Raw genomic sequence first — 24,365 nt, 5'->3', positions numbered from 1 at the left:
CCCGGGGCCCGCGGGCAGAGCGTGGTGATCTGCGAGCCCGAGCACAGCAAGGAGCGCATCGTGAGCTCGGGGAGGAGGGCGGCGGCACCCCTGGGACCCTGGTGTACCCCCCGTGCCCATTGTGCCCCATTATACACCCGCATTGTGCCCCATGAGACATCCCCACTGTGCCCCTGTTGTGCCCCACTGCACATACACACTGTGGCCCATGAGACACCCCCACTGTGCCCCTACTGTGCTCCATTACACACCCCACTGCACCCCTTGGACCTACTGTGCCCCTATTGTGCCCCATGAGACACCCCCACTGTGCCCCTAGTGTCCCCCATTACACACCCCCACTGTGTCCCCATTGTGTCCCATGAGACACCCCCACTGTGTGCCTACTGTCCCCCATTACACACCCCCAGTGTCCCCGTTGTGTCCCGTCACACACCGCCACTGTAGCCCCTTGTGCCTACTGTTCTACCCCTAATACACCCCAAACCCCACTGCACCCCTTGACCCCCATCCTGCCCCACTGCAGCCCTTCCAGCACCCCGTCATTGCCCCCATGTCCCTGCTGTCCCCGTGTCCCTGCTGGCTCTGTCCCCAGTGTCCCCCCACACCCCCAATGCCATGTCCCCTGTGTCCCCCACAGCCCCAATGTCCCCCATGTCCTCCTTGTCCCCACTGCTCCTTCTATCCCCACGTCCTTGTCCCAGATGACCCCAAGGTCCCTCACATTCTGCACATCTTCCCCCTCTTCCTGATGTCCCCAGTGTCCCATGTCCCTCCCATCCCCAGTGTCCCCAATGTCCTGTGTCTCATCCCCAGTGTCCCCAATGTCCTGTGTCCCTCCCATCTCGTGTCCCATCCCCAGTGTCCCCAATGTCCTGTGTCCCTCCCATCCCGTGTCCCATCCCCAATGTCCCCAATGTCCTGTGTCCCTCCCATCTCGTGTCCCATCCCCAATGTTCCCAATGTCCTGTGTCCCTCAAATCCCCAGTGTCCCACGATGTCCCCATGTTCCCCACATCCCTGATGATCTCCACAGCCCTGATGTCCCCAATATCCCCCACAATGTCCCCAGTATCCCCCATGTCCCCCACATCCCTGATGTCCCACAATGTCCCCTGTGTCCCCCACAGCTCTGATGTCCCCAATGTCCCCAGTATCCCCTTTACCCCCAAAGTCCTCCATATCCTCCCATGTCCCTGATGTTTCCTTGTCCCTCATGTCCCCGTGTCCCCCCATGTCCCTGATGTCCCCGTGTCCCCACAGAAGCTCGAGGGCTCCAAGAGCCGGGGGCAGCTCCTGATCTTCGGTGCCACCAACTGGGACCTGATTGGCCGCAAGGAGGTGCCCAAGCAGCAGGGTAGGGCTGCTAATTAACTGGTTAATTAGTCATTAATGAGTGGTGTGGGGCAAGGTAGGGCTGGCTAATTAACTGGTTAATTAGTCATTAATGAACCATGTGGGGCAGGGTAGGGTTGCTTAATTACCTGCTGTTAATTAGTAATTAAGGCTTTGGGCAGGGTAGGGGCTCATTAATGGCTCATTAATTAGTTAGTATTAATTAGTAATCAATGAATGGTTTGGGGCAGGGTAGGGGCTTATTAATGGCTGTGATTAATTAGTATTGATTTGAGGTTAATTAGTAATTAATGTTTTGGGACAGGGTAGAGGTCCTTAATAGCTGATTAATTAATTGGTATTAATTAGTAATCAATGAAGGGTTTGGGGCAGGATAGGGGCTCACTAATGTCTGTTAATTAATTTGTATTAATTCTTAATTAATTAATGTTGTGGGACAGGATTGGGGCTTGTTAATGACTGGGATTAATTGGTATTAATTAGTAAGCAATGAAGACTTTGGGACAGGGTAGGGGCTCATTAAGGGGTGATTATTGCTATTAATTATGTATTGGGGCAGAGCAGGGCCCCCATTAGTGGCAGTGTGATTAATTGGTGTTAATTTGTAATTAATGACCTGGAGTGGCATCTCGTACTCCGGCCAGAATTTGGGGTGCACTGGGTGTCCAGCAGAGCCACATTAGGGCTTTGTTTAGTTCTGATGCATTTATAGTTTGTTAATTTTGCTGACTGTTTTTATGTAGTTCTAATTAGTTAATCAATCAGTTAACTGGAGGAGGAGCCTCGGTTTCACCCCGTAATTGGGGCAGGTTTGAGGGGCCACCAGCTCTGCTGCAAAGCCAAATTAAGACTTTGCTTATTTTGGATGCATTTATAGTCCATCAATTGATCTTCTTTTCATTGTTTATATTTAATTAATATTAACATCTAATTAATTTTAAAGGTGGCTAATTGGGGAGGAGCCACAGTTTGATACATTAATTTAACACAGTTTAATACACCAGACCTGTGGCAAAGCAAAACGAAGACTCTGTTTACTGGGAATGTTTTTATAGTTCATTCATTTTCCTGATTATCTTTATCTATTTCTAATTAATCATTTTCATTAATTACTGGGGGAGGAACCACAGTTGCACCCCTTAATTGGGGCAGGTTTGAGGGGCGCCAGCTCTGCTGCAAAGCCAAATTAAGCCTCTGCTTCATTTTTAGTTCGTTAATTAATTCCTTCTTTTTAGGGGATATATTTAACTAATATTAAAAATTAGTATTTACATTAATTAATGTTTAAAATTAATGAGCTGGAGGAGGAGTTACAGTCTTAGGTTTTAATTTGGGCCAGAATTTGGGGGGCGCCAGCTCTGCTATGGAGCCTCTGCTTATTAGGGATGCATGGAAAGTTCATTAACACACCTGCTCTCAGCGGCACTGGTTCATTAATTAATAACTCGTTAATTGGGGCAGCAGCCAGGGCTGGACACGCTCATTGGGGCAGGGTTGGGGTGCCCCAGCCCTGCTGTGCCCCTCCCCTGTCTGTGGTTCCCCATTTCCCGGCTCTGTCCCCAAATCTGCCCTCAGCCCCTGCCCTGCGGAATCCCGGATGATTTTCCTGGATTGTTTTCCTGGATTGTTTTCCCAGTATTCCCAGATTTCCCAGGTGATTTTCCAGGATGATTTTCCTGGATCTTCCTAGTATTCAAGATGATTTTCCTGGTTGATTTTCCTGGATTATTTTCCCAAAATTTCCTGGATTTTCCTGGATGATTTTCCCAGATTTTCCTGGATTTTTTCAGATGATTTTCCTGAATTTTTCCTGGATTTTCCCAGATTATTTTCCCGGTATTCCCAGATTATTTTCCTGGCTGATTTTCCCAGATTTTTCCAGATTATTTTCCTGGATTTTCTGAGATGATTTTTTGGATGATTTTCCTGGATGAATTTCCCATACTATTTTCCCGGATTGTTCTTTTCCCGGCTGCTTTTCCCAGCTCGTTCTTTTCCCAGCTGCGTTTCCCGGTGCTGACCCCGCGCTCGTTCCCGGTGTTTTCCAGCGGCGTACCGGAACCTGGGCCAGAACCTGTGGGGACCCCACCGCTACGGGAGCCTGGGGGGGCTGCGCGTGCGCTCGGTGGTGTCGGGGCCCTGCGCCGCGCACAGCCTGCTGATCACGGCCGAGGGCAAGCTCTGGAGCTGGGGTGAGCGGGGATCCATCCCGGGAACCCAGCTGGGAGAGCGGGCTCCATCCTGGGAACCCCCTGGGAGAGTGGGCTCCATCCTGGGAACCCAGCTGGGAGAGCAGGAGCCATCCCAGGAACCCCCCCAGGAGAGCGGGATCCATCCCAGGAACTGGGCTGTGATAATGGGATCCGTCCTGGGAACCCCCTGGGAGAGCGGGCTCCATCCTGGGAACCCAGCTGGGAGAGAGGGATCCATCCAGGGAATGGGGCTGGGATAATGGGATCCATCCTGGGAACCCCCCTGAGAGAGTGGGATCAGCCCAGGAACCAAACTGGGATAGCAGGACCTATCCTGGGAACCCCCCTGCGAGAGCAGAATCCATCCCAGGAACCAGGCTGGGATAGCGGGATCCATCCTGGGAACCCCTTGGGATAGCAGGAATCCATCCTGGGAACCCAGCCGGGAGAGCGGGATCCATCCTGAGACCGCAGGTGGGAGAGTGGGATCCATCTTGGGAACCAAACCGGGATAATGGGATCCATCCTGGGCACCCCTGTGGGACAGTGGGATCCATCTCAAGAACTCCCCCTGAGAGAGGGGGATCATTGGGAAGCCCTGGGATAATGGGATCAGCGGGAACCCCTGGGATAATGGGATCAGCGGGAAGCCCTGGGATAACGAGATCAGAGGAAACCCCTGGGATTCTGGGATCAGCTGTGAGCCCCTGTGACTCTCCCAAATCCACCCCTTTCACCCCCAAAATCCTGGGAAAACTGCCCTAAATCCACCCCTTTCCCACCCGAAATCCACCCTTTTTGTCCCAAATCCACCCCTTTTCCCCAAAAATTTGGGAAAACTGCCCCTAAATCTGCCCCTTCTGCCCCAAATTCTGGGGAAATTGCCCCAAAGTCTTCCCCTTTTGCCCCCAAATCCACCCCTTTTCCGTCAAAATCTGCCCCTTTTCCCCCCAAATCTGCCCCCTTTGCCCCCGAATTCTGGGAGAATGGTCCCAAAATCCCGGTTTTCCCCCCAAAATTCCCATTTTCCCCACAGAGAGTGGCTCGGTGTTCGCCTTCGGGGAGAACAAGCTGGGCCAGCTGGGGCTGGGGAACCAGACAGACGCCGTGCCCAGCCCCACCCAGGTACGGACCCCAAACCTGGGATTTGGGGGAAATCCAGGGATTTTGGGGCTTTTAGTGACAAATTCCCTGAAAACCCCTCGGGGTGTACAATTCCCTCTCAGCCAGGAGCTGTTCCCAGCTGCGGTGGGGAGAGGAAAAGCTAGGATTTGGAAGTAGAATTTTTGAAGATTTTAGGGATTTTCTGATGGAAGTTCCTTTTTTTTTTCCTGTTTCCCAAATTTTTTTTATCCTGTTTTTCCAGCTTTTCCTGCAGATCAGGGATTTCCCATGGAAAATTCCCCTTTTTTCTCTTTTCTTGAATTTTTTCAATCCAAATTTTTTCCTTTTCCCACAGATCACAGATTTCCCGTGGAAATTCTTCAGTTTCCCCTTTTCCTGTGTTTTTTGATTGTTTTCTCCTGCTTTTCCTGTGTTTTTTTCAATCCTGTTTTTCCAGGTTTTCCTACAGATCAGGAATTTCCCCTGGAAATTAATTTTTTCCCCTTTTCCCCACATTTCTGATCCTGTTTTTACGCTTTTCCTGCATTTCTGATCTGGTTTTTCCTGTTCCAAAATTTTTCAATCCTGTTTTTCCTGCTTTTCCCACAGATGAAGGATTTCCCATGGAAATTCCCCTCTTTTCCCTCTTCCCACGTTTCTCCAATTCTATTTTTCCTGCTTTTCCCGTGTTTTCCTGATCCCTTTTTACCAGCTCTTCCCATGTCCTTGGTCCCATTTTTCCTGACAATCAGGGATTTCCCGTGGAAATTCCCCATTTTTCCCAGTTTTTCTGATCCCATTTTTCTGGCTTTTCCTGTGTCTCTGATCCCCATTTTTCCTGGCTTTTCTGATCCCATTTTTCTGGCTTTTCCTGTGTCTCTGATCCCCATTTTTCCCCTTCTCCCGTGTTTCTGACCCTATTTTCCTGGATTTTCTTATCCCTTTTCCCTGGATTTCCTGACCCTATTCCTGGTTTTTCACAGATCCTGTACAACGGGCAGCCGATCTCCAAGCTGGGCTGCGGGGCCGAGTTCAGCATGGTCATGGACTGCAAGGGGAACCTGTATTCCTTCGGGTGCCCCGAGTACGGCCAGCTGGGTACGGGATTTGGGAATCTATGGGATCACCCCATGGGAATGGGATTTGGGATCATCCCATGGGAATGGGATCACCCTGTGGGAACCTGTATTCCTTCAGGTGCCCCGAGTACGGCCAGCTGGGTACGGGATTTGGGATCATCCCATGGGATATGGGCTGGTTTGGGATCACTTTGTGGGATGGGGACAGTTTGGGATGATCCTGGGGAGTGGGGGCAGTTCGGGATCACCCTGTGGGATGGGGCAGTTCCAGATGATCCCATGGAATCAGGGCAGTTCCGGATGACCCCACAGGATCAGGGTGGTTCGGGATGACCCTGCAGGACGGGGCAGTTCAGGATGACCCCGTGGGACGGGGACAGTTCAGGATGATGGCATGGGATTGGGGCAGTTTGGGATGATCTCATGGGACAGGGGCAGTTTGGGATCACACTGGGGGATCGGGGCAGTTCAGGATGATCCCATGGGACCGGGGCAGTTCGGGATGACCCCGCAGGATGCTCAGGCTGGCCGTGCCCCGTTCCCATTGCAGGCCACAATTCCGACGGGAAGTTCATCGCGCGGGCGCAGCGCATCGAGTACGACTGCGAGCTGCTGCCGCGGCGCGTGGCGCTCTTCGTGGAGCGCACCAAGGACGGCCAGGTGCTGCCCGTGCCCAACGTCGTGGTCAGGGACGTGGCCTGCGGGGCCAACCACACGGTACAGGATACGGGAATATGGGAATATGGGATTTGGATAATGGGAGTGGGTCAAGGATGGGGTCTGCGGGGCCAGCCACACGGTACGGGACACAGGAATATGGAATAATGGGATTGGGATAATGGGAGTGGGTCAGGGATGGGGCCTGCGGGGCCAGCCACATGGTATGGGACATGGGAATATGGCATTGGGATAATGGAAGTGGGTCAGGGACAGGGCCTGTGGGGCCAGCCACATGGTATGGGACATGGGAATGTGGGATAATTGGGGCCAACCACACGGTACAGATATGGGAATATGGGATCGGGATAATGGGAGTGGGTCAGGAATGGGGCCTGCGGGGCCAGCCACATGGTATGGGACATGGGAATGTGGGATAATGGGATTGGGATAACGGGAATGGGTCAGGGATGGGGCCTGTGGGGCCAGCCACACGGTACAGGACACGGGAGTATGGGATAATGGGAATATGCGATTGGGAATATGGGATCAGGATAACGGGAATGGGTCAGGGATGGGGTCTGCAGGGCCAACCACACGGTACGGGACACAGGAGTATGGGATAATGGGAATATGCGATTGGGAATATGGGATCAGGATAATGGGAATGCGGGGCCAACCACACGGTACAGGATACGGGAATATGGGAATATGGGATTTGGATAATGGGAGTGGGTCAAGGATGGGGTCTGCGGGGCCAGCCACACGGTACGGGACACAGGAATATGGAATAATGGGATTGGGATAATGGGAGTGGGTCAGGGATGGGGCCTGCGGGGCCAGCCACATGGTATGGGACATGGGAATATGGCATTGGGATAATGGAAGTGGGTCAGGGACAGGGCCTGTGGGGCCAGCCACATGGTATGGGACATGGGAATGTGGGATAATGGGATTGGGATAACGGGAATGGGTCAGGGATGGGGCCTGTGGGGCCAGCCACACGGTACAGGACACGGGAGTATGGGATAATGGGAATATGCGATTGGGAATATGGGATCAGGATAACGGGAATGGGTCAGGGATGGGGTCTGCAGGGCCAACCACACGGTACGGGACACAGGAGTATGGGATAATGGGAATATGCGATTGGGAATATGGGATCAGGATAATGGGAATGGGTCAGGAACATGGCCTGTGGGGCCAACCACACGGTACGGGCCATGGGAATATGGGAATGTGGGATAATGGGATCGAGAAAACAGGAATGGGTCAGGGATGGGGCCTGTGGGGCCAACCACCTGGTATGGGACATGGGAATATGGGATCAGGATAATGGGGATGGATCAGGGATGTGGCCTGCAGGGCCAACCACACAGTATGGAATGGGATTGGGAATGGGAATGGGAATATGGGATCAGAAATGGGAATGGGAATGGGTGCAGGAATGGGAGAGTGGGTAATGGGAATGAGAGAGCAGGAATGGGAATGGCAGAGGAGGAATGGACGGGAACAGGAGACACCAGCTCTCAGCCTCTGCTCCCCCCATCCCTGCTGAGGCTGCATTCCCAGAAGCGTGTCTTTTCCTGGCTTTTGGGATTTGGCGTTTGGGATTTGGGGTCTCTGAGGCTGTTTTCCCCCATCCCAGCTGGTGCTGGATTCCCAGAAGTGCAGCTTCTCCTAGGGATTTGGGGTTTGGGATTTGGGATCTCCCAGGCCCTGCTCCCTCTCTCCCAGGTGCTGCTGGATTCCCAGGAATGGTCTTTTCCTGGGATTTGGGGTTTGGGATTGGGGATTTGGGGTCTCTGAGGCTGTTTTCCCCCATCCCAGCTGGTGCTGGATTCCCAGAAGCACATGTTCTCCTGGGGATTTGGGATTTGGGGTCTGGGATCTCTGAGGTCCTGCTCCCTCTCTCCCAGTTGGTGCTGGATTCCCAGAAGCGTGTCTTTTCCTGGGATCTGGGATTTGGGGTTTGGGATCTGAGATTTGGGATTTGAGGTTTGGGATCTGGGATTCTGAGGCCCTGCTCCCTCTCTCCCAGCTGGTGCTGGATTCCCAGAAGCGCGTGTTCTCCTGGGGCTTTGGGGGCTACGGGCGCCTGGGCCACGCGGAGCAGAAGGACGAGATGGTTCCCAGGCTGGTGAAGCTCTTCGACTTCCCGGGACGCGGCGCCGCCCAGATCTACGCGGGATACACCTGCTCCTTCGCCGTCAGCGAGACAGGTGGGATACGGGATTCGGGAATGCTGGGGGGGATGGCAGCAGGATAGGTGGGAATGCAGGATCTGGGATTTGGGAATGCTGGGGGAGATGACAGCGGGACAGGTGGGAATGCAAGATCCCAGCATTTTGGAATGCCAGGGGAGCCTTCAGCAAGACAGGTGGGAACCTGGGATTTGGGATTTGGGAATGCTGGGGGAGATGGCAGTGGGACAGATGGGAATTCGGGATCTGGGATTTGGGAATGCTGGAGGGGCCAGCAGCAAAACAGGTGGGAACCTGGCATCTGGGATTTGGGAATGCTGGGGGACAGCTGTCAGTGGGAGAGGTGGGATTCCCAGGATCCCAGGATTTGGGAATGCTGGGCAGGCTGTGGGATTCCTAGGATCTTGAGATCTGGGAATGCTGAGGGAGCTGTGGCCTGACAGGTGGGATTTGGGAATGCTGCAGGAGAGCCAAGACAGGTGGGAATCTTGGGATCCCAGGATCTGGGAATTCTCAGGGAGCCGTGGCCTGACAGCTGGGATCCCAGGGATCCCAGGAATTGGGAATGCTGGGGGAAGCTGTTACCCGACAGGTGGGATTCCCAGCATTGGGAATACCGGGGAATCTGTGCCCTGACAGTTGGAATTCCCAGGATTTGGGAATTCTGGGATCTGTGCCCTGACAGGTGGGATTCCCAGGATCAAGAATTCTGGGGGATCCAGGCCCTGATATGTGGGATTCCCAGGATGGGGAATTCTGGGATCCATGCCCTGACAGGTGGGATTCCTGGGATTGGGAATTCTGGGATCCAGGCCCTGACATGCTCCCTTGCAGGTGGATTGTTCTTCTGGGGCGCCACCAACACCTCCCGGGAATCCACCATGTACCCCAAGGCTGTGCAGGATCTGTGTGGGTGGAAGATCCGCAGCCTGGCCTGCGGGTGAGTGCGGCTCTGGGAATTCCCACCCCATCCCGGGATTTGGAGTGCTGGGACACTCAGGGATCAGGGATTGCCTCCCTTGCAGGAAGAGCTCTGTCATCGTGGCGGCCGACGAGAGCACCATCAGCTGGGGGCCCTCGCCCACCTTCGGGGAGCTGGTACTGAATGACACCCCAAAAAAACCCCAAACAGCATCCCAAAAACCCCAAATGACACCCCAAATAAAACCCCAAACAGCATCCCAAAAACCCCAAATGACACCCCAAATAAAACCCCAAACAGCATCCCAAAACCCCCAAATGACACCCCAAATAAAAACCCAAATCCCCCAAACTGACACCCCGAACCCATCATCAGCTGGGGGCCCTCACCCACCTTCAGGGAGCTGGTACCAAATGACACCCCAAAAACCCCAAACAGTCACCCCAAATCCACCAGGGAACCCAAGATGGACACCCCAAATCCCTCAAACCCTGGGACCTGGCCCCTCTGGCCCCACTGAGCATTCCCTGTCCATGGGATGTTCCCACAGGGATATGGGGACCACAAACCCAAATCCCCCAAAGGGACATCCCAAATCCCCCAAACCCCACTGACTGTTCCCTGTCCATGGGATGTTCCCACAGGGATATGGGGACCACAAACCCAAATCGTCCACGGCGGCGCAGGAGGTGAAAACCCTGGACGGGATCTACACCGAGCAGGTGAGGGGACCCCACAGGCTTGGGGTGGGGGATGCACAGGGGGGCTCATCCCACCTGTGGGGTGAGGGGGTGGACATAGGGATGAGTGGGAGAATCATTTGGGGTGGCTGAGGCCATGGCCAGCTCATCACACCTGTGGTGCCCTTCCCCTAAAATGAACAGGGACACTGAGGCCATACGCAGCTCATCCCACCTGTGGGGTGAGGGAGGGGGCACCCTCCCCTTAGGTAAACCCAGGGGCTGAGGCCATGCCCAGCTCGTGACACCCGTGGCGTGATGGAGAGGGGTCACGTGGGGCCATTCCCTAAAATAAACAGGGAAACTGAGGCTGTGCCCAACTCATCACATCCATGGGGTCATGGAGAGGGCGCATGGAGCTGTTCCCTAAAATAAACAGGGAAACTGAGGCCGTGCCCAGCTCGTGACACGCATGGGGCCCTTCCCCTAAAATAAACAGGGCAGCTGAGGCTGTACACAGCTCATCACACCTGTGGGGTGATGGAGGGAGGACACCAGGGGCTGTTCCCTAAAATAAACGGGGAAACTGAGGTTGTGCACAACTCATCACATCCATGGGGTCCTCCCCTAAAACAAACAGGGAAACTGAGGCCATACACAGCCCATGACACCCATGGACGATGTGCATGAATCCCCCTTTAAATAAACCCAGGGGCTGAGGCCATACACAACTCATGACTCTGGGATCCATTCCCCAAAATAAACAGGGACACTGAGGCTGTGCCCAGCCAATGACAATGGGTTCCATTCCCCAAAATAAACAGGGACACTGAGGCTGTGCCCAGCCCATCACACCCATGGGTGATGTGGGAGGACAAATCCTGGGGCTGAGGCCGTGCCAGCTTGTGACACCCGTGGGTGCCCTGCAGGGGGTGCAGGGCCCTTCCCTAAAACTCCCTTGGGATGCTCCAGCCCAGCCTGGATCTCAGCAGGTGGGAGGATCCCCAGGAGGGATCCCCAGGAAGGCTCCAGATCCCCTCAGCTCCTCGTTTCCTTTTCCATGGGCAGTGTCTGCTCCCAGGTGACCCTTCCCAGTTCCATGGGCATTCCCACTCCCAGCTGACCCATTCCTGTTCCAGCTGGCCCATTCCCATTCCAGGTGGCCATGGGCTATTCCCAGCTGACCCATTCCCGTTCCAGGTGGCCACGGGCTATTCCCACTCCCAGCTGACCTGTTCCCATTCCCATTCCAAGTGGCCTTGGGCTATTCCTACTCCCAGCTGACCCATTCCTGTTCCCGTTCCAGGTGGCCATGGGCTATTCCCACTCTCTGGTGATCGCCCGGGACGAGTCGGAGGCGGAGCAGGAGAAGCTGCGGAAGCTGCCGGAGTACAACCCCCGCACCCTCTGAGGGGCCCTGATCCCAATCCCGATCCTGCTCCCGCTTCTCCATCCCGGCCGCTGTGCTCCCTCCCTTTTCCCGCACTCCCAGCCCTCGGGGGGGTCATTCCCACCCCCATTCCCGGCTTTAGGAATTCCCGACCACAGCCGGGCTTTCCGGCACGTCCCGCCCCGGGTTTTGTAGGGTCTGCCCTTGAATTATTTTTTATTTTATTTGTATTTTTCCGCAGCTTTTTTTTACTGTTTTCCATTTTTCCAGCCCCGAATCTCCGTGGCTGCCAGCTTGGGATCACTTTGGGGATCTGATCCCAGCTTGGGATCCCTTTAGGGATCTGGGATCCCTAAAGAGCAGCCGCCAATGCCTGGTTTTCCCCCTATATTCCCATTTTTTCCCCCCAGTATTCCCATTTTTTGCTGGTTTTCCCTACTCTGGGTGCTACAGTTTTCGGGATTTCCCCCTCCCACCCCTCCAGCATCCGCAGGGATCCCAGATCCCATCCCAGAGGCATTCCCGGATCCCATCCCAGCAGCATTCCCAGGCTCCCCGCCCTCGCCCACCCCGGGGACATCTCAGGGATCACGAGGGGAGTCCCAAAGGAATTTTTTTCCCGGGAATTCGGAGTTTTTTCCTTCTGGCGGATGGTTTGGCCCGGGATCAGCCGGAATTCCCGCATTCCCAGTTCCCTCCGTGCCAGGTCACTGTGCTGGAATCTCGAGGTGCCTTCAGGAGCAGAGCCCAGCTCTGCCCCGCGCCATTCCCGCTCCCTTTGGGCCGTTTTTAGGGATTCTCCTGGATTTTTCCATGGATTTTTGCTCCTTCCCATCTCCCCCGGGGCGGCGCTCGGGGAGTTTGCAGTAAAAAATAAATGGGTTTTGGTCAATTTTTGGGATCGGGAGTTGTTTTCCAGGAGGTTTGGAGAGGGGAGATCCCAGCCAGGGAGAGTAGCCGGCGGGAAAATCCCAAATCCTGCTTTTTTAGCAGTGTTTAGGATTTGGGGGTGGGGAATCCCCAAAACCCCCTTGGAGCCCCAAAAGCTGTTGGGGGGTTGTTCCCACATTCCAGAGGGGCCATTCACACATTCCTGAGGAATTCCCAGGTTTGGGAAGGATCCAGGAGGGTCATGAGGGTCATTCCTGGGGAATTCCAGAGTTCAGGAAGGATCCAGGAGGGTCATTGCCGAGGAATTTCCAAGTTGGGGAAGGATCCAGGGGGGGGCCATTCCCTGGGAATTCTCGAGTTTGGGAAGGATCCAGAGGGGCCATTCCTGCATTCCCGAGGGTCATTCCTGCATTCCTGAGGAATTCCCACCTCGGGAAGGATCCTGGAATGCCATTCCTGCATTCCCATGGGGTTATTCCTGTATTCCTGGGGAATTCCCATCTCAAGAAGGATCCTTGGGGGTCATTCCCGGAGAATTCCCAGGTTCGGGAAGGATCCAGGGGTGCCATTCCTGCATTCCCAAGGGGCCATTCCCACATTCCTGAGGAATTCCCAGCTCAGGAAGGCTCCAGGAGGAGCCGGGGTAGGATCCCGGGATTTTTGTCTTCCTCGGAGCCACCCTTGGCTTCCATCGGTTGGAGTTTAAAAATTCCCATTTTCCACGTTCAGTCCCTGATTTTTGGCATCTTTGCTTCTTCATTTTTCAATATTCAATTTTTAGTTTTACTTTTTTTTTCTTCAAGTTTTATTTTTATTTTATTTTTCATTGTTTTTTATTTCATCACTCTCCTCATTTTAATTCTTAGTTTTTTGTTTGGTTCTTATTATGAATTCGACTTTGAACTTCATTTTTTTCCTTTTTATTTTTTATTTTATTCTATCAAAATTTCTTCATTTTAACTTCTACTTTTTAATTTGGTAAATCCAAATTTGAACTTCATCTTTTCCTTTCTATTTCTCCTTTTTCAATTCTGTATTTTAATTCATCTTTTATTTGTATTCCTAATTTTTACTTGCTTAAATTCCAAATTCTTCTTTTAATATTTATAATTCAAGTTCAATTTTAACATTTATTTCATATTTTTACTCTAATTTTCATTTTAATTCAATTTTAATAGTTATTTCTATTTCTTACTCTAATTTTCCATTTTAATTCAACTTTAATATTTATTTTATATTTTCCCTCTCATTTTTAATTTTATTTTTTTATTCTACTTTTCATTTTCTATTTTCAACTTCGCTTTTTTATTTTACCTTCATTTTTTAACGTTAGTGTTTAAATTTAAACTTCAATTTTTTCCTTCTTTTCCTTCTTTTTCCTTACTTTTTTCATTTGTAACATTTAATTTCTATTTTTTTACTCCGTATTTTTCAATTTTCAATATTTCCATCCTTTTATTTTAATTCAAGTCAAAACTTGAAATTTTCATTTTTAAAATTTTTTATTTCATTTTTTATTTCCCTGTTTTGTTCCCGAAGGGTCCTGGAGCTGACACTACCTTTTCCCAAATCCCAATCCAGGCTCCATCCCAAACAATTCCCACTCCCATTTTCCCTCTGGAACTCCATGGGGATGCAGCTCTGGGATCAGGAGTTCCTGTCCCGTTTTCCCTCTGGAATCCTTTAGGGACACAGCTCTGGGATCAGGGATTTCTGTTATGTTTTCCCTCTGGAATTCCATGGACATACAGCTCTGGATCAGGGGTTCCTGTCCCGTTTTCCCTCTGGAATTCCACAGGGACACAGCTCTGGATCAGGGGTTCCTGTCCCATTTTCCATCTGGAATCCCATGGGGATCCAGCTCTGGGATTGGGGGTTTCTGTCCCATTTTCCCTTTGGAATTCCTCAGGGATGTGGCTCTGGGATCAGGGGTTCCTGTCCCATTTTCCCTCTGAAATCCCATGGGGATGCAGCTCTGGGAGCAGAGGTTCCTGTCCCTGTGTGGGATCGCTCCAGGGAAAGGTTGCGGATTCCGTCCCTCTGGAATTCCAGCACGGCTCAGACACGGCCATGGCCCCGTCCAGATCCCGCTCGGACAGGGATGGATCCCAGGGTGGGATGGGGATGGGATGAGAGTGAGCAGGGATTGGGAATGGGAATGAGGCAAATTGTGGGAATGGGAATGGCGGTGGGAATGGGAATGAGCTGGAAATGGGAGTGGGAGTGGGAATGAGAATGAGCAGGGGAGGGGGGACTCTGCCCCTGCAGAGCTGCCCCAGCCCTGGGCAGCACAGGGAGGAGCTGGAGCCAGCCCAGAGGAGGCTCCAGGGGGATCAGAGGGATGGAGCAGCTCTGCTGGGAGGAAAGGCTGGGAGAGCTGGGAATGTTCACCCTGAGAGGAGAAGCCCCAGGGAGAGCTCAGAGCCCTTCCAGGGCCTGAAGGGGCTCCAAGAGAGCTGGAGAGGGACTGGGGACAAGGATGGAGGGACAGGACACAGGGAATGGCTTCAAACTAAAGAGGGACAATTTGTATTGGGATGTTTGGGATAAATCTTTCACTATGAGGGTGGGAAGGGGCTGGGATGGAATTCCCAGAGCAGCTGTGGCTGCCCCTGGATCTCTGGACGTGCCCAAGGCCAGGCTGGACATTGGGGCTTGGAGCCACCTGGGACAGTGGGAGGTGTCCCTGCCCCTGAGAATGGATTAGCTTGAAGGTCCCTCCATCCCAACCATCCCATGATCCTGTAATTCCATGATTCCATAATTCCCTGAACCCACGTGGATTTTGGCACAGGGACAGTGGCTCCAGAGCGCCATCCCACCCATTCCCCACCAGTTTAACCAGTCCAGTGTTCTCCCAGTGCCAGGAGAGCCCTGCAGAGCCCCCGTGGCTGCAGCCCGGATTTATTTCTGCCACCAAAGGCACTTGGCAGGGACAGGACAGGGACTGGGGCAGGAGGGGACACGGAGGGGCCGGAGCCACCTCAGGGCACCATGTGCCACCACTTGAAGGCGAAGGGCTTGCGGCGCACGTTGGTGCCGCAGTGGACCTCGCCCAGCAGGACGTGGTAGGAGAAGAAGTCGTCGATGAAGGTGCAGGAGAGGCCCAGCGGCTCCAGCAGCTCCCGCACGCGCTGCTCCAGGCAGCAGCTCCCGCCCACCACGGGCCCGAAGGGCTTGGGGATGCCCAGGTGCCGGCCCAGCACCAGCATGTTCACCTGGAGCAGCACGGGGAGTCCAGCAGGGAGCGGCCAGGAGCATCCCGATCCATCAGGGGACATCCCAGGCCAGGGACTTCCCATCCCTGATCCCACTCCAGGGAGCCTCCCCCCGGCCTCATCCTGGCCTGCGGACATCCCGGCCCTGATCCCATCAGGGCACATCCTGGCCCCGGGATATCCTGGCCCCAGTCCCATCAGGAAACATCCTGGCCCGGGGACATCCCAGCCCCAATCCCACCCCAGGGAGCATCCATACCGGCTCAGGGAATATCCCAGCCCTGATCCCATCAGGAAACATCCCACCCTGGGGAACATCCTGGCCCTGATCCCACCCCAGAAACATCCCAGCTCAAATCCCATCAGGGGACATCCCAGCCGCGATCCTACCCCGAGGAAACCCCAATCCCATCAGGGAACATCCTGGCCCAAATCCTGCCCTGGAGAGATCCCAGCCCGATCCCACCGTCGGGAGCATCCTGGCTCAATCCCACCAGGTTGCATCCTCACCCCAGTCCCAGCCTGGGGCCATCCCAGCCCTGATCCCATCAGGGAACATCCCAGCCCCAACCCCAAGCCCATCAGGGAACATCAGAGCCCCAATCCCAACCCCGATCCCACCCTGGGGAGGTCAGGGGTGCTGCTACCATGTCCGGGAAGAAGGCCTCGGCCTCTGAGGCGGCGTTGCTCTGGAAGAGCTGCGGGATGTCCAGGATGTCCGGCTCGGCCAGGCCCAGCGAGCGCTTCAGGATGTCCCGGTTCCAGCTGATGCAGCTCTGGGAGCCACCAGGGAGGGAGGGTCAGTGGGAGAGGGAGGGGAGGGAGGGACAGGGAGAGGGACAGTGGGATGAAGAGATGGAGGGACAAAAGGATGGAGAAATGGAAGGACAAAGTGGGGGGAAAGGGATGGAGGAACAAGGAGATGGACAGTGGGATGGGGAGATGGAGGGAGAGGGCATGGGGAGATGGAGGGACAAAGGGAGGGAAAGGACAGAGGGATGGACATTAGGATGGGCAGGTGCCTGGAGGGAGGGATGGACAGAAGGGTGGGCAGAGAGGTGAATAGAGGGATCCATGGATGGAGGGATCCATGGAGGGAGGGATGGATGGAAGACTGGACAGAGGGAGAAATGGATGGAAGGAGGGAGAGAGCAGTGGGGAGACGGATGGAGAGGAGGGTGGTGACGGAGGATGGGAGGAGGGATGGAAGGGAGGAAGGAGGGATGGGGGGACAAAAGGACATGGAGGGAGCGATGGGTTGGAGCCTCCTGCTCCCCGTCCTCACCTGGGCGTAGTCATTGAACTTGCGGAGCTCCTCATTAGCCAGGATCTCGTTTATGGTGGGTTTGGGCACCCTGTCCAGCCCTGCCAAGAGGGAGCCAGGCTGGAATTCTGTCCCAGCTCAGCTGGGCTCAGACTCCAGCTCTGACTCTGGAGCTCCATCCCAACCCTGCAATCCACCCCCTGCAGCTTTTAATTAGTTAATTAATCACTTGTACTCCATTCTGCCCCTACTTCCCAGCTGGCTTCCAGAGTCCATCCACCTCTCCCATCACATTTTGCAGGAAAAAGGGGAAACAAACCCGCAGATCCCTACTGCCCATCCTGCCCTACCCTGGAACATCGCAGCCTCGCCGAACCCCTCCTCCTGCTTCTCCTTCAGGAGCTGGTAGCAGGCGCTGGGGCTGGCCAGGAGCAGCCGGAATCCCTGTGTGGGAGGAGGAGGAGGTCGGGGAGGACTCTGAGGGTCTCATCCCGCTTTTTTCCACTCCCGGGACCCGTTACCTTCCGGTCAGGCGCGGGGACGAAGCTCAGGAACTCGTCCACATGCCCGACGTTGAGCCAGTCCGAGAAGAGCTCCACGGGCGCCTGCACCTTCTGGGCCACCAGGAAATCCCGCACGGCCTTGGCCATCCTGCGGCCGCCCACCCTGGGGGAGCGCCGGGGCTTGGGGGAGGCTCCGCTCAGAGCCGACCCCCAACGGGGCCGGGAAACCCTGGGTCGGGGCTTTTCCTGCTCCCGGCTCACCTGGGGAAGCTGCTGCCGATCAGGATGCGCCCCAAGGGGTACTCCTTGCCCCGCACCGTCACGGGCGGGCTCACCTCCAAATTCCCGAAGGAATCCAGGCTGGAAACGCCCTCTGGAGCCTGCCGGGCCACGTAGCCAAAATCAGGGCCCTGGGCAGGGGAGAAACGGGAGACAATGGTTAAAAAAATGCAGCTGTCAGCACCAAATCCTCTGTGCTGGAGCATCCCACCCCAAAAATGCAGGAAATAGAAAGGATTTATCCCTTTTTTTAGGGGATTTATCCCAGTTTTTAAAGGGATTTATCCCAGTTTCTACGGGGTTGCCAAGCTGGGCGAGGCAGGAGGAAGGAGCTGGATACCAGGATGCTCCTGACGGGAAAATCCTTCAGGCCGCGGTCCCGGGGCGAGTCAAAGACCACAGGGAGAGTCTTGTGGGGGGCTTGGATGTAGCCAAACTCCACCTCATCCTGGAGAAGGGATGGAGAATTTTGGGAATCCCCCCAGAGCTGCTGTGGCGAGGAGGGGCCGGGCACACCCTGCTCCCACCTGGATCCAGCGGTCCTGTTGGTTCTGCGGCACCGGGCACACGGTCAGCGGGCACTGCGCCCGCTCAGCCAGCGCGCCCACGGCCGCCACAAACTCCTCATTCTTGGCCACACTGGGGGGAAAACAGGAAAATCGGGATTTGGGAGTGGATCTGGTGGTGGGCAGGGTGGGAACACCCAGCACCCACCTGCAGACAAAGACCTCGAGCGGGGCTGCAGTGTTGGGCGTCATGATCCAGGGAGCCACGCGGAACACCACGGAGTCCGTGAAGATCGGTGCCTCCAGGAGGCCCTGGGATGGCAGGAATGGAATTTGGGATCTGTCCCTCATGTCCCTGGAGTGGCAGGGATGGAGTTTGGGATCTGTCCCTGCTGTACCATTTCCTCCTGGGGAGGAAAAATTGAGGGAAAAGTGGGAAAATGGGAGTTCTGAGCAGTGGTAGAAAGGGAAAATTGAGGGGAAAATGGGAAAATTAAGGTTCTGGGATGGCAGGGATGGAGTTTGGGATCTGTCCCCGCTGTCCCAGCCCACCCTGGCATGGCGGGGATGGAGTTTAGGAACTGTCCCTGCTGTTCCAGCCCTCCCCGGGATGGCAGGGATGGCGTTTGGGATCTGTCCCAAACCATCCCACCCCCCGTGCCCCCTGGCCAGACCTTCTCGGGGCTCTCGAGCAGGGTGACGTGCAGGGACACGAGGCCCGAGAAGGCCACGTCGGGGAAGGCCAGGCCCTCCACGTAGAAGACGCTCTCATGGTGGTGCCGGCTCGGCCGCACGGTGTAGGCCAACTTGGAGCCCCCCAGGACGGGCTTGAACATCTCCAGCTCTGCACCATCTGTGGGACACGGACACCTCAAACCCAAAGCCCAGCCCTGTTCCCATAGCGTTCCCCCTTGGTCCCTAAAGCCGCCCCAAACCCCGCGGGGAGCGAACCCTGCCTGGATCAGCCCAACCCCGCCTGGGGCGTTGGAGAAGCAATGCAAGGATTTGGGATTGATCCCGGTGAGCCGGGGGGTCCGTGCCCCCAAAATCCCCCCAGATCCCCCCAAATTCTCCCAAATCCCCCAAATCCGAGCACTCACTGCCGCCGTAGAAAACCCTGATCTTGTCGGCGTCGCCGAAGTCCAGGTGCAGCAGCAGGCGGTGCCCGGCGAAGGTGGCACGGGGCCCGCGCGTCCTCAGCACCAGCTGCGCCATGTCCTGCAGGTCTGGGGAACGGGCACGGCTCAGGAAAATGGTGGGGGGGGAAATGGGGAAAGAGGGAAAATTGGGGAAAAAGGGGAAAATCAGGGAAAAGGGGGAAACTGAAGGAGAAGGGGAAAACCCAGGGAAAACGGGGAAAGCAGAGGAAAACTGAGGGAGAAGGGGGAAACTAAGGGGAAAGCTAGGGGAAAAGGGGAAATCTGGGGGAAAAGGGGAAAATGGAGGGAAAAGGGGAAAACCAAGGGAAAAGGGGGAAACCCAGGGAAAACTGAGGGAGAAGTGGGAAAACTGGGGGAGAAGTGTGAAAATTGGGTGTTCCTGGCTGTGGTAGGGAGGGAAAACTGAGAGAGAAGTGGGAAAATGGCAGGTTCTGGGCTGTGGAAGAAAGGGGAAATTGAGAGAAAAGTGGGAAAATTTGGGCTCAGGGCTGCAGTAAGAATGAAAAATTGAGGGGAAAGTGGGAAAACTCAGGGAAAAGGGAGGGAAAACTCAGGGAAAAGTGGGAAAAGGGAGAGAAAAGTGGGAGACGGGGTCTTGGGGCTGTCGGGACCGTTGTAGGAGCGCACGACGCTGTCCTCGTTGTCCAGGCCCTCGGCGCCGGGGTCGTCGCGGTCACAGTTGACGAGCAGGATGGCCCCGTGGCCCTCGGGGCCCCACGTCCAGCTGGCCTGGGGGACACGGAGCGGGGCCGGGCTCAGCTGGGAATTCCCAATCCCATCGGGGTCTGGGGCTCATCCAGGAATTCCCAATCCCATTGGGGTCTGGGGGCTCATCCAGGAATTCCCAATCCCATCGGGACCTGGGGAGCTCATCCAGGAATTCCCAATCCCATCGGGGTCTGGGGCTCAACCAGGAATCGCCAATCCCATTGGGGTGTGGGGCTCAGCCAGGAATTCCCAATCCCCTTAGGGTCTGGGGGCTCATCCAGGAATTCCCCATCCCATTGGTGCTTGAGGCTCATCCAGGAATTCCCAATCCCATCAGGGCCTGGGGGGCACATCCAGGAATTCCCCATCCCATTGGTGCTTGAGGCTCATCCAGGAATTCCCAATCCCATCGGGGCTTGGGGGCTCATCCAGGAATCCCACGGTGTTCCCAGCCCCTCTGGATACCTTGTCCAGCAGTGTCCGGCTCACGGCCCCGCTGCGGGTGACATCAGCGTCCAGTGACACCTCTGTGGGACAGGGGTGAGATGGGAAAAGGGGAAATCCCGGGAAGGGGGGTTTGGGAATGGGGAATGGAGGCTGGGGAATGGGGGCTTTGGAGTGGGGGTTGGGAATAGGGTTGGGGAATGGGAGGTTGGGGACAGTAATCTCGGGATCCCGCGGGAATCCCAACACCCAGCAGGATCCCAGGATCCAGCAGGAATCCCAACACCCAGCGGGAATCCCAACACCCAACAGTAATCTCGGGATCCCGCGGGAATCCCAACACCCAGCAGTCCAGCAGGATCCAACAGGAATCCCAACACCCAGCGGGAATCCCAACACCCAACAGTAATCTCGGGATCCAGCGGGAATCCCAACACCCAGCAGGATCCCAGGATCCAGCGGGACCGCCAGGACCCAGCGGGATCCATCTCGCACCTTCTCGTCGCCCACGTCCTTGCTGGGGCGGTCCATGGCCAGCAGCAGCTCGGGGCCGGGGCCCAGGGGCCAGCGGCAGACGCTCGAGGGCAGCTTCACGCTCCGCGCCTCGTGCAGCACCCAGAGCTTCACCCCCGGCGTGGCCTGGGCCTGGAAGGAGGCGGCGCCGTGCGGGGCCGAGCTGCAACAGGGAGCGTGGTCAGGGCAACGGGAATTCTGCCAGGAACGGGGCTGAGCTCAAACAGTCCTGGGAAACACGACCTCAGCAAGGGCTGGGATGTGGAATTGGGGTAAAGCCTTCCAAAGGGAGCAAATCCCGGGGTTTGGAATATCAACTAGTCATGGAAAATTCAAATATTGCTGGAAAATTCAAATATTCCTGGAAAACTCAAATATTCCTGGAAAACATGACCTCAGCAAGGGCTAGGATGTGGAATTGGGGTAAAGCCTTCCAAAGGGAGCAAATCCCGGGGTTTTGAATAACAACTAGTCATGGGAAATTCAAATATCGCTGGAAAATTCAAATATTCCTGGAAAACACAACCTCAGCAAGGGCTGGGATGTGGAATTGGGGTAAAGCCTTCCAAAGGAAGCAAATCCCTGGGTTTGGAATATCAACTAGTCATGGAAAATTCAAATATTCCTGGAAAATGCGATTTCAGCAAGGGCTGAGATATGAAATTGGGGTAAATCCTTCAATGGGGAAAAAATCCTGCAACTTAGAATGACAGCAATTAGTGCAAAATGCAGCGAAGCCTGGGAAATACAGCTGCAATAAATCCTGCAATATTCAGTTGCAGGAGATCCTTCAATATGGAACAAATCTTGAAACTTTGAATATCAACAAATCCTAAAAACTGTAAATAATACTGGAAAATGCAAAGGCAAGAAGTGCTGAGATGTGAAACTCTGATAAATCCTTCAGTGTGGAACAAACTCTGAAATTTAGAATTATGAGAAATCCTGAAAAATTGAAATAATCCTGGAAAAAGCAACTGCAGCAAGCCCTGAGATATGAAATTGTTATAAAATCTTTAAAATGAACAAACCCTGAAATTCAGAATAGCAACAGATTCTGAAAAATTGAATGAATCCTGAAAAATGCAACTGCAGCAAGTGCTGCAAGATGAAATGGGGACAAATCCTTCAGAGTGGAACAAATCCCATAGCAAATCCTGCAACCTGGAATTGCATCGATTCCCTGGATAGGCACAAATCCCCCAAAACGTGCGGGCAGCCGCTCCTGGAAGAGGCAATTCCCACAAATCCCCAAATGCGATTAAAGCAAATCCCGCCCGAGGCTGCGAACTCGGGGCAAGGCGGCGGCGCCAACCCCGCGGCAGGAATCCCTGAAAAAAACCCAAATCCGGGGATATTCCGGGTGCAAAGAGAGCCTGGGAATAAACGGGAATAGGCGGGAATGAAGCCCGCGGAAAGAACCGCAGGGATCGCTCCGAAATGCCCCAAATCCGGGGATATCCCTGGTGCAAGGCGCGCCCCGTCCTGCCATGGGTAACGGGAATAAACGGGAATAAATCCCACAAAAATAATCGCAGGAATCGCTCTGAAACGCCTCAAATCGTGGGAGAAAACGCGCGAACCTCCCGAGGGCAGCGGGGACGGGCAGCGATCGGTGCCGGCGCTGCCCGGGGATGGTTTGGGCTCGGATCTCCCCAAAATCGGCATTTCCGAGCGCGGCTGGGCAGGCCGGAGCCCGCCCCGGCCCGCCCCGCTCGGGAGGCCGCGGGCGAGGGGCCCGGAGCGGGTCCGGACCCGGGAGAAGGAAACGCGGCTCCGTGCCCGGGAATGGGAAAATCCCGGCGGGGCAGCGCGGGGAACGGGCAGAGAGCCCCGGCCGGAGCGGGGAGCGGGGAGCGAAACCCCGGAGCTGCTGCGGAGCGAGAGCCGGAGCCGGACCGGAGCCGGGCCACGGGTTCGCTCTCCGCCTGCCCCCGAAAGTGGGAAATATTTCTTATTTCATCCCTCCGGGATGTGGGGCGCAGCGTTAAAACCCCAAAAAGGGCTTGTGGCACCCTAAAAGGAGCAAAATCCCGCTGGGAATGTTGTGGTCTCGCTGCTGCAGAGATGTTCGGAGTGTCTGTGAGGGACAGAGGGATGGACAGCGGGGATGGACAGAGGGATGAATAGCAGGATGGACAGAGGGATGGACAGAGGGGTGGACACTGGGATGGACAGCGGGATGGACAGAAGGATGGACAGAGGGATGGACGGTGGGATGGATGCTGGGATGGACAGAGGGATGAACAGCAGGATGGACAGTGGGATGGACAGAGGGATGGACACTGGGAAGGGACAGCGGGATGAACAGAGGAATGAACAGAGGGATGGACAGACGGAATGGACAAAGGGAATGGACACTGGGAAAGGACACTGGGAAGGGACAGCAGGGATGGACAGCGGGGATGGACACTGGGAATGGGCACTGGGAAGGGGCACCGGGAATCCCATCCCTCCCCCTTCCCGGGACAGTATCCCCTGGGAAAAGCCCCCGGAGCAGCAGCACCGCCCCCGCCCCACCGCGCGCTATTTTCGGGCTTTGGTTAATGGGATCAAGGGGGAAAAGCGGATTTGTGCCCCGCGCTCACCCGCACACGTCCAGGGCCAGCTCGGTGCCCAGCACGCACACGGTGCTGCCAGGGCGCTGCGTGGACAGCTGGACACGGCGCTGCTGCGCCATCGCGGCCGCCCCGGGCACCCTCGGGTGCCGCGCCCGGCGGCCGCGGGGGATTTATAAAGCCGGGCTGCTGGGAGGGGATCAGCCAAAGCCCGGCCTAATCCCACCTCCGGGCTGGGTGTGCGCGGGTCCAGCCGCGCTCCCGGCGATCGGAGCGGGGGGAAGCGGCCCGGGACGCCCACGGGATGTTCGGGGCTCCGGGGGGCTCGGGGCTCCGGTCAGCACCGAGGGACGCGGGGGGAGCGGTCCCCGTCCGGCCCACGCCGTGAAATATTCACCGCGACACCCGAGCCGCGCTGGGCCCGCGCCAGCGCCGGGCCCGGCCGGGTCTGATTTCTCTTTCTGCTGAAAGGTTTCATTTGTTCGGCCGGGACAATGCGCTGGAATTCTTCCTCCGGGGAGGGCCGGAGGGGCGGGAGAGCGCTCGCCCGGCTCCGCGGGGCGCTGCCGGGGGCTGTCACCTGCGCTGGGGACAGCGGACCCCCGGCGGCTTTAATCGCCTTTGTTTTAATTAAAGCCTCAGCTGCGCGTGGGAGCGGAGAGCCCTTTGTCCCTGCAGCTGTTCCCAAACCCCCTCCCCGCGGTCACGCGCGGCCCGGATTTAATGTCGCTCCTCGG

General features: G+C 55.6%; 2 protein-coding genes across 2 annotated transcripts; one reads left to right on the top strand and one right to left on the bottom strand.

The window, feature by feature from the left end:
* Positions 1-3: 3 nt before the first annotated feature.
* Positions 4-12,476, top strand: RCC2 (regulator of chromosome condensation 2; the record flags this gene model as incomplete). Its single annotated transcript, XM_041463392.1, has 11 exons — positions 4-60; positions 1,264-1,357; positions 3,405-3,616; positions 4,587-4,673; positions 5,636-5,750; positions 6,282-6,448; positions 8,430-8,610; positions 9,427-9,532; positions 9,618-9,690; positions 10,159-10,236; positions 11,501-12,476. Coding segments are annotated over 11 exons (1,275 nt in total), but the record flags the coding sequence as incomplete, so codon positions are not given.
* A 2,477-nt stretch (positions 12,477-14,953) lies between these two features.
* Positions 14,954-23,773, bottom strand: LOC121351399 (protein-arginine deiminase type-4-like). The gene is made up of 15 exons (XM_041463517.1): positions 23,659-23,773; positions 20,981-21,233; positions 20,579-20,638; positions 20,017-20,134; positions 19,346-19,471; positions 18,920-19,098; positions 18,454-18,557; positions 18,267-18,378; positions 18,080-18,187; positions 17,722-17,870; positions 17,479-17,623; positions 17,308-17,401; positions 16,979-17,058; positions 16,341-16,469; positions 14,954-15,693 (listed from the first exon to the last, which is right to left on the bottom strand). Exons 1-15 carry the CDS (start codon positions 23,748-23,750, stop codon positions 15,460-15,462), a joined length of 1,983 nt encoding a protein of 660 aa, XP_041319451.1. The 5' UTR covers positions 23,751-23,773; the 3' UTR covers positions 14,954-15,459.
* Between the last annotated feature and the right edge of the window lie 592 nt (positions 23,774-24,365).

The sequence above is a fragment of the Pyrgilauda ruficollis genome, unplaced genomic scaffold (genome assembly GCF_017590135.1).
Source record: "Pyrgilauda ruficollis isolate IOZ18807 unplaced genomic scaffold, ASM1759013v1 scaffold165, whole genome shotgun sequence".
NCBI classification, from domain to species: Eukaryota; Metazoa; Chordata; class Aves; order Passeriformes; family Passeridae; genus Pyrgilauda; species Pyrgilauda ruficollis.
This window is presented reverse-complemented; position numbering and strand designations above follow the sequence as displayed.

Coding starts and splice junctions, on each gene's coding strand:
- LOC121351399 (XM_041463517.1), bottom strand. CDS start 23,750: ATGGCGCAGCAGCGCCGTGTCCAGCTGTCCACGCAGCGCCCTGGCAGC. Junction 20,639..20,980: donor TGCTGGGTGTTGGGATTCCC/GCTGGATCCCGA, acceptor TGTCCCACAGAG/GTGTCACTGGACGCTGATGT. Junction 20,135..20,578: donor GCCGGACACTGCTGGACAAG/GTATCCAGAGGG, acceptor CGTGTCCCCCAG/GCCAGCTGGACGTGGGGCCC.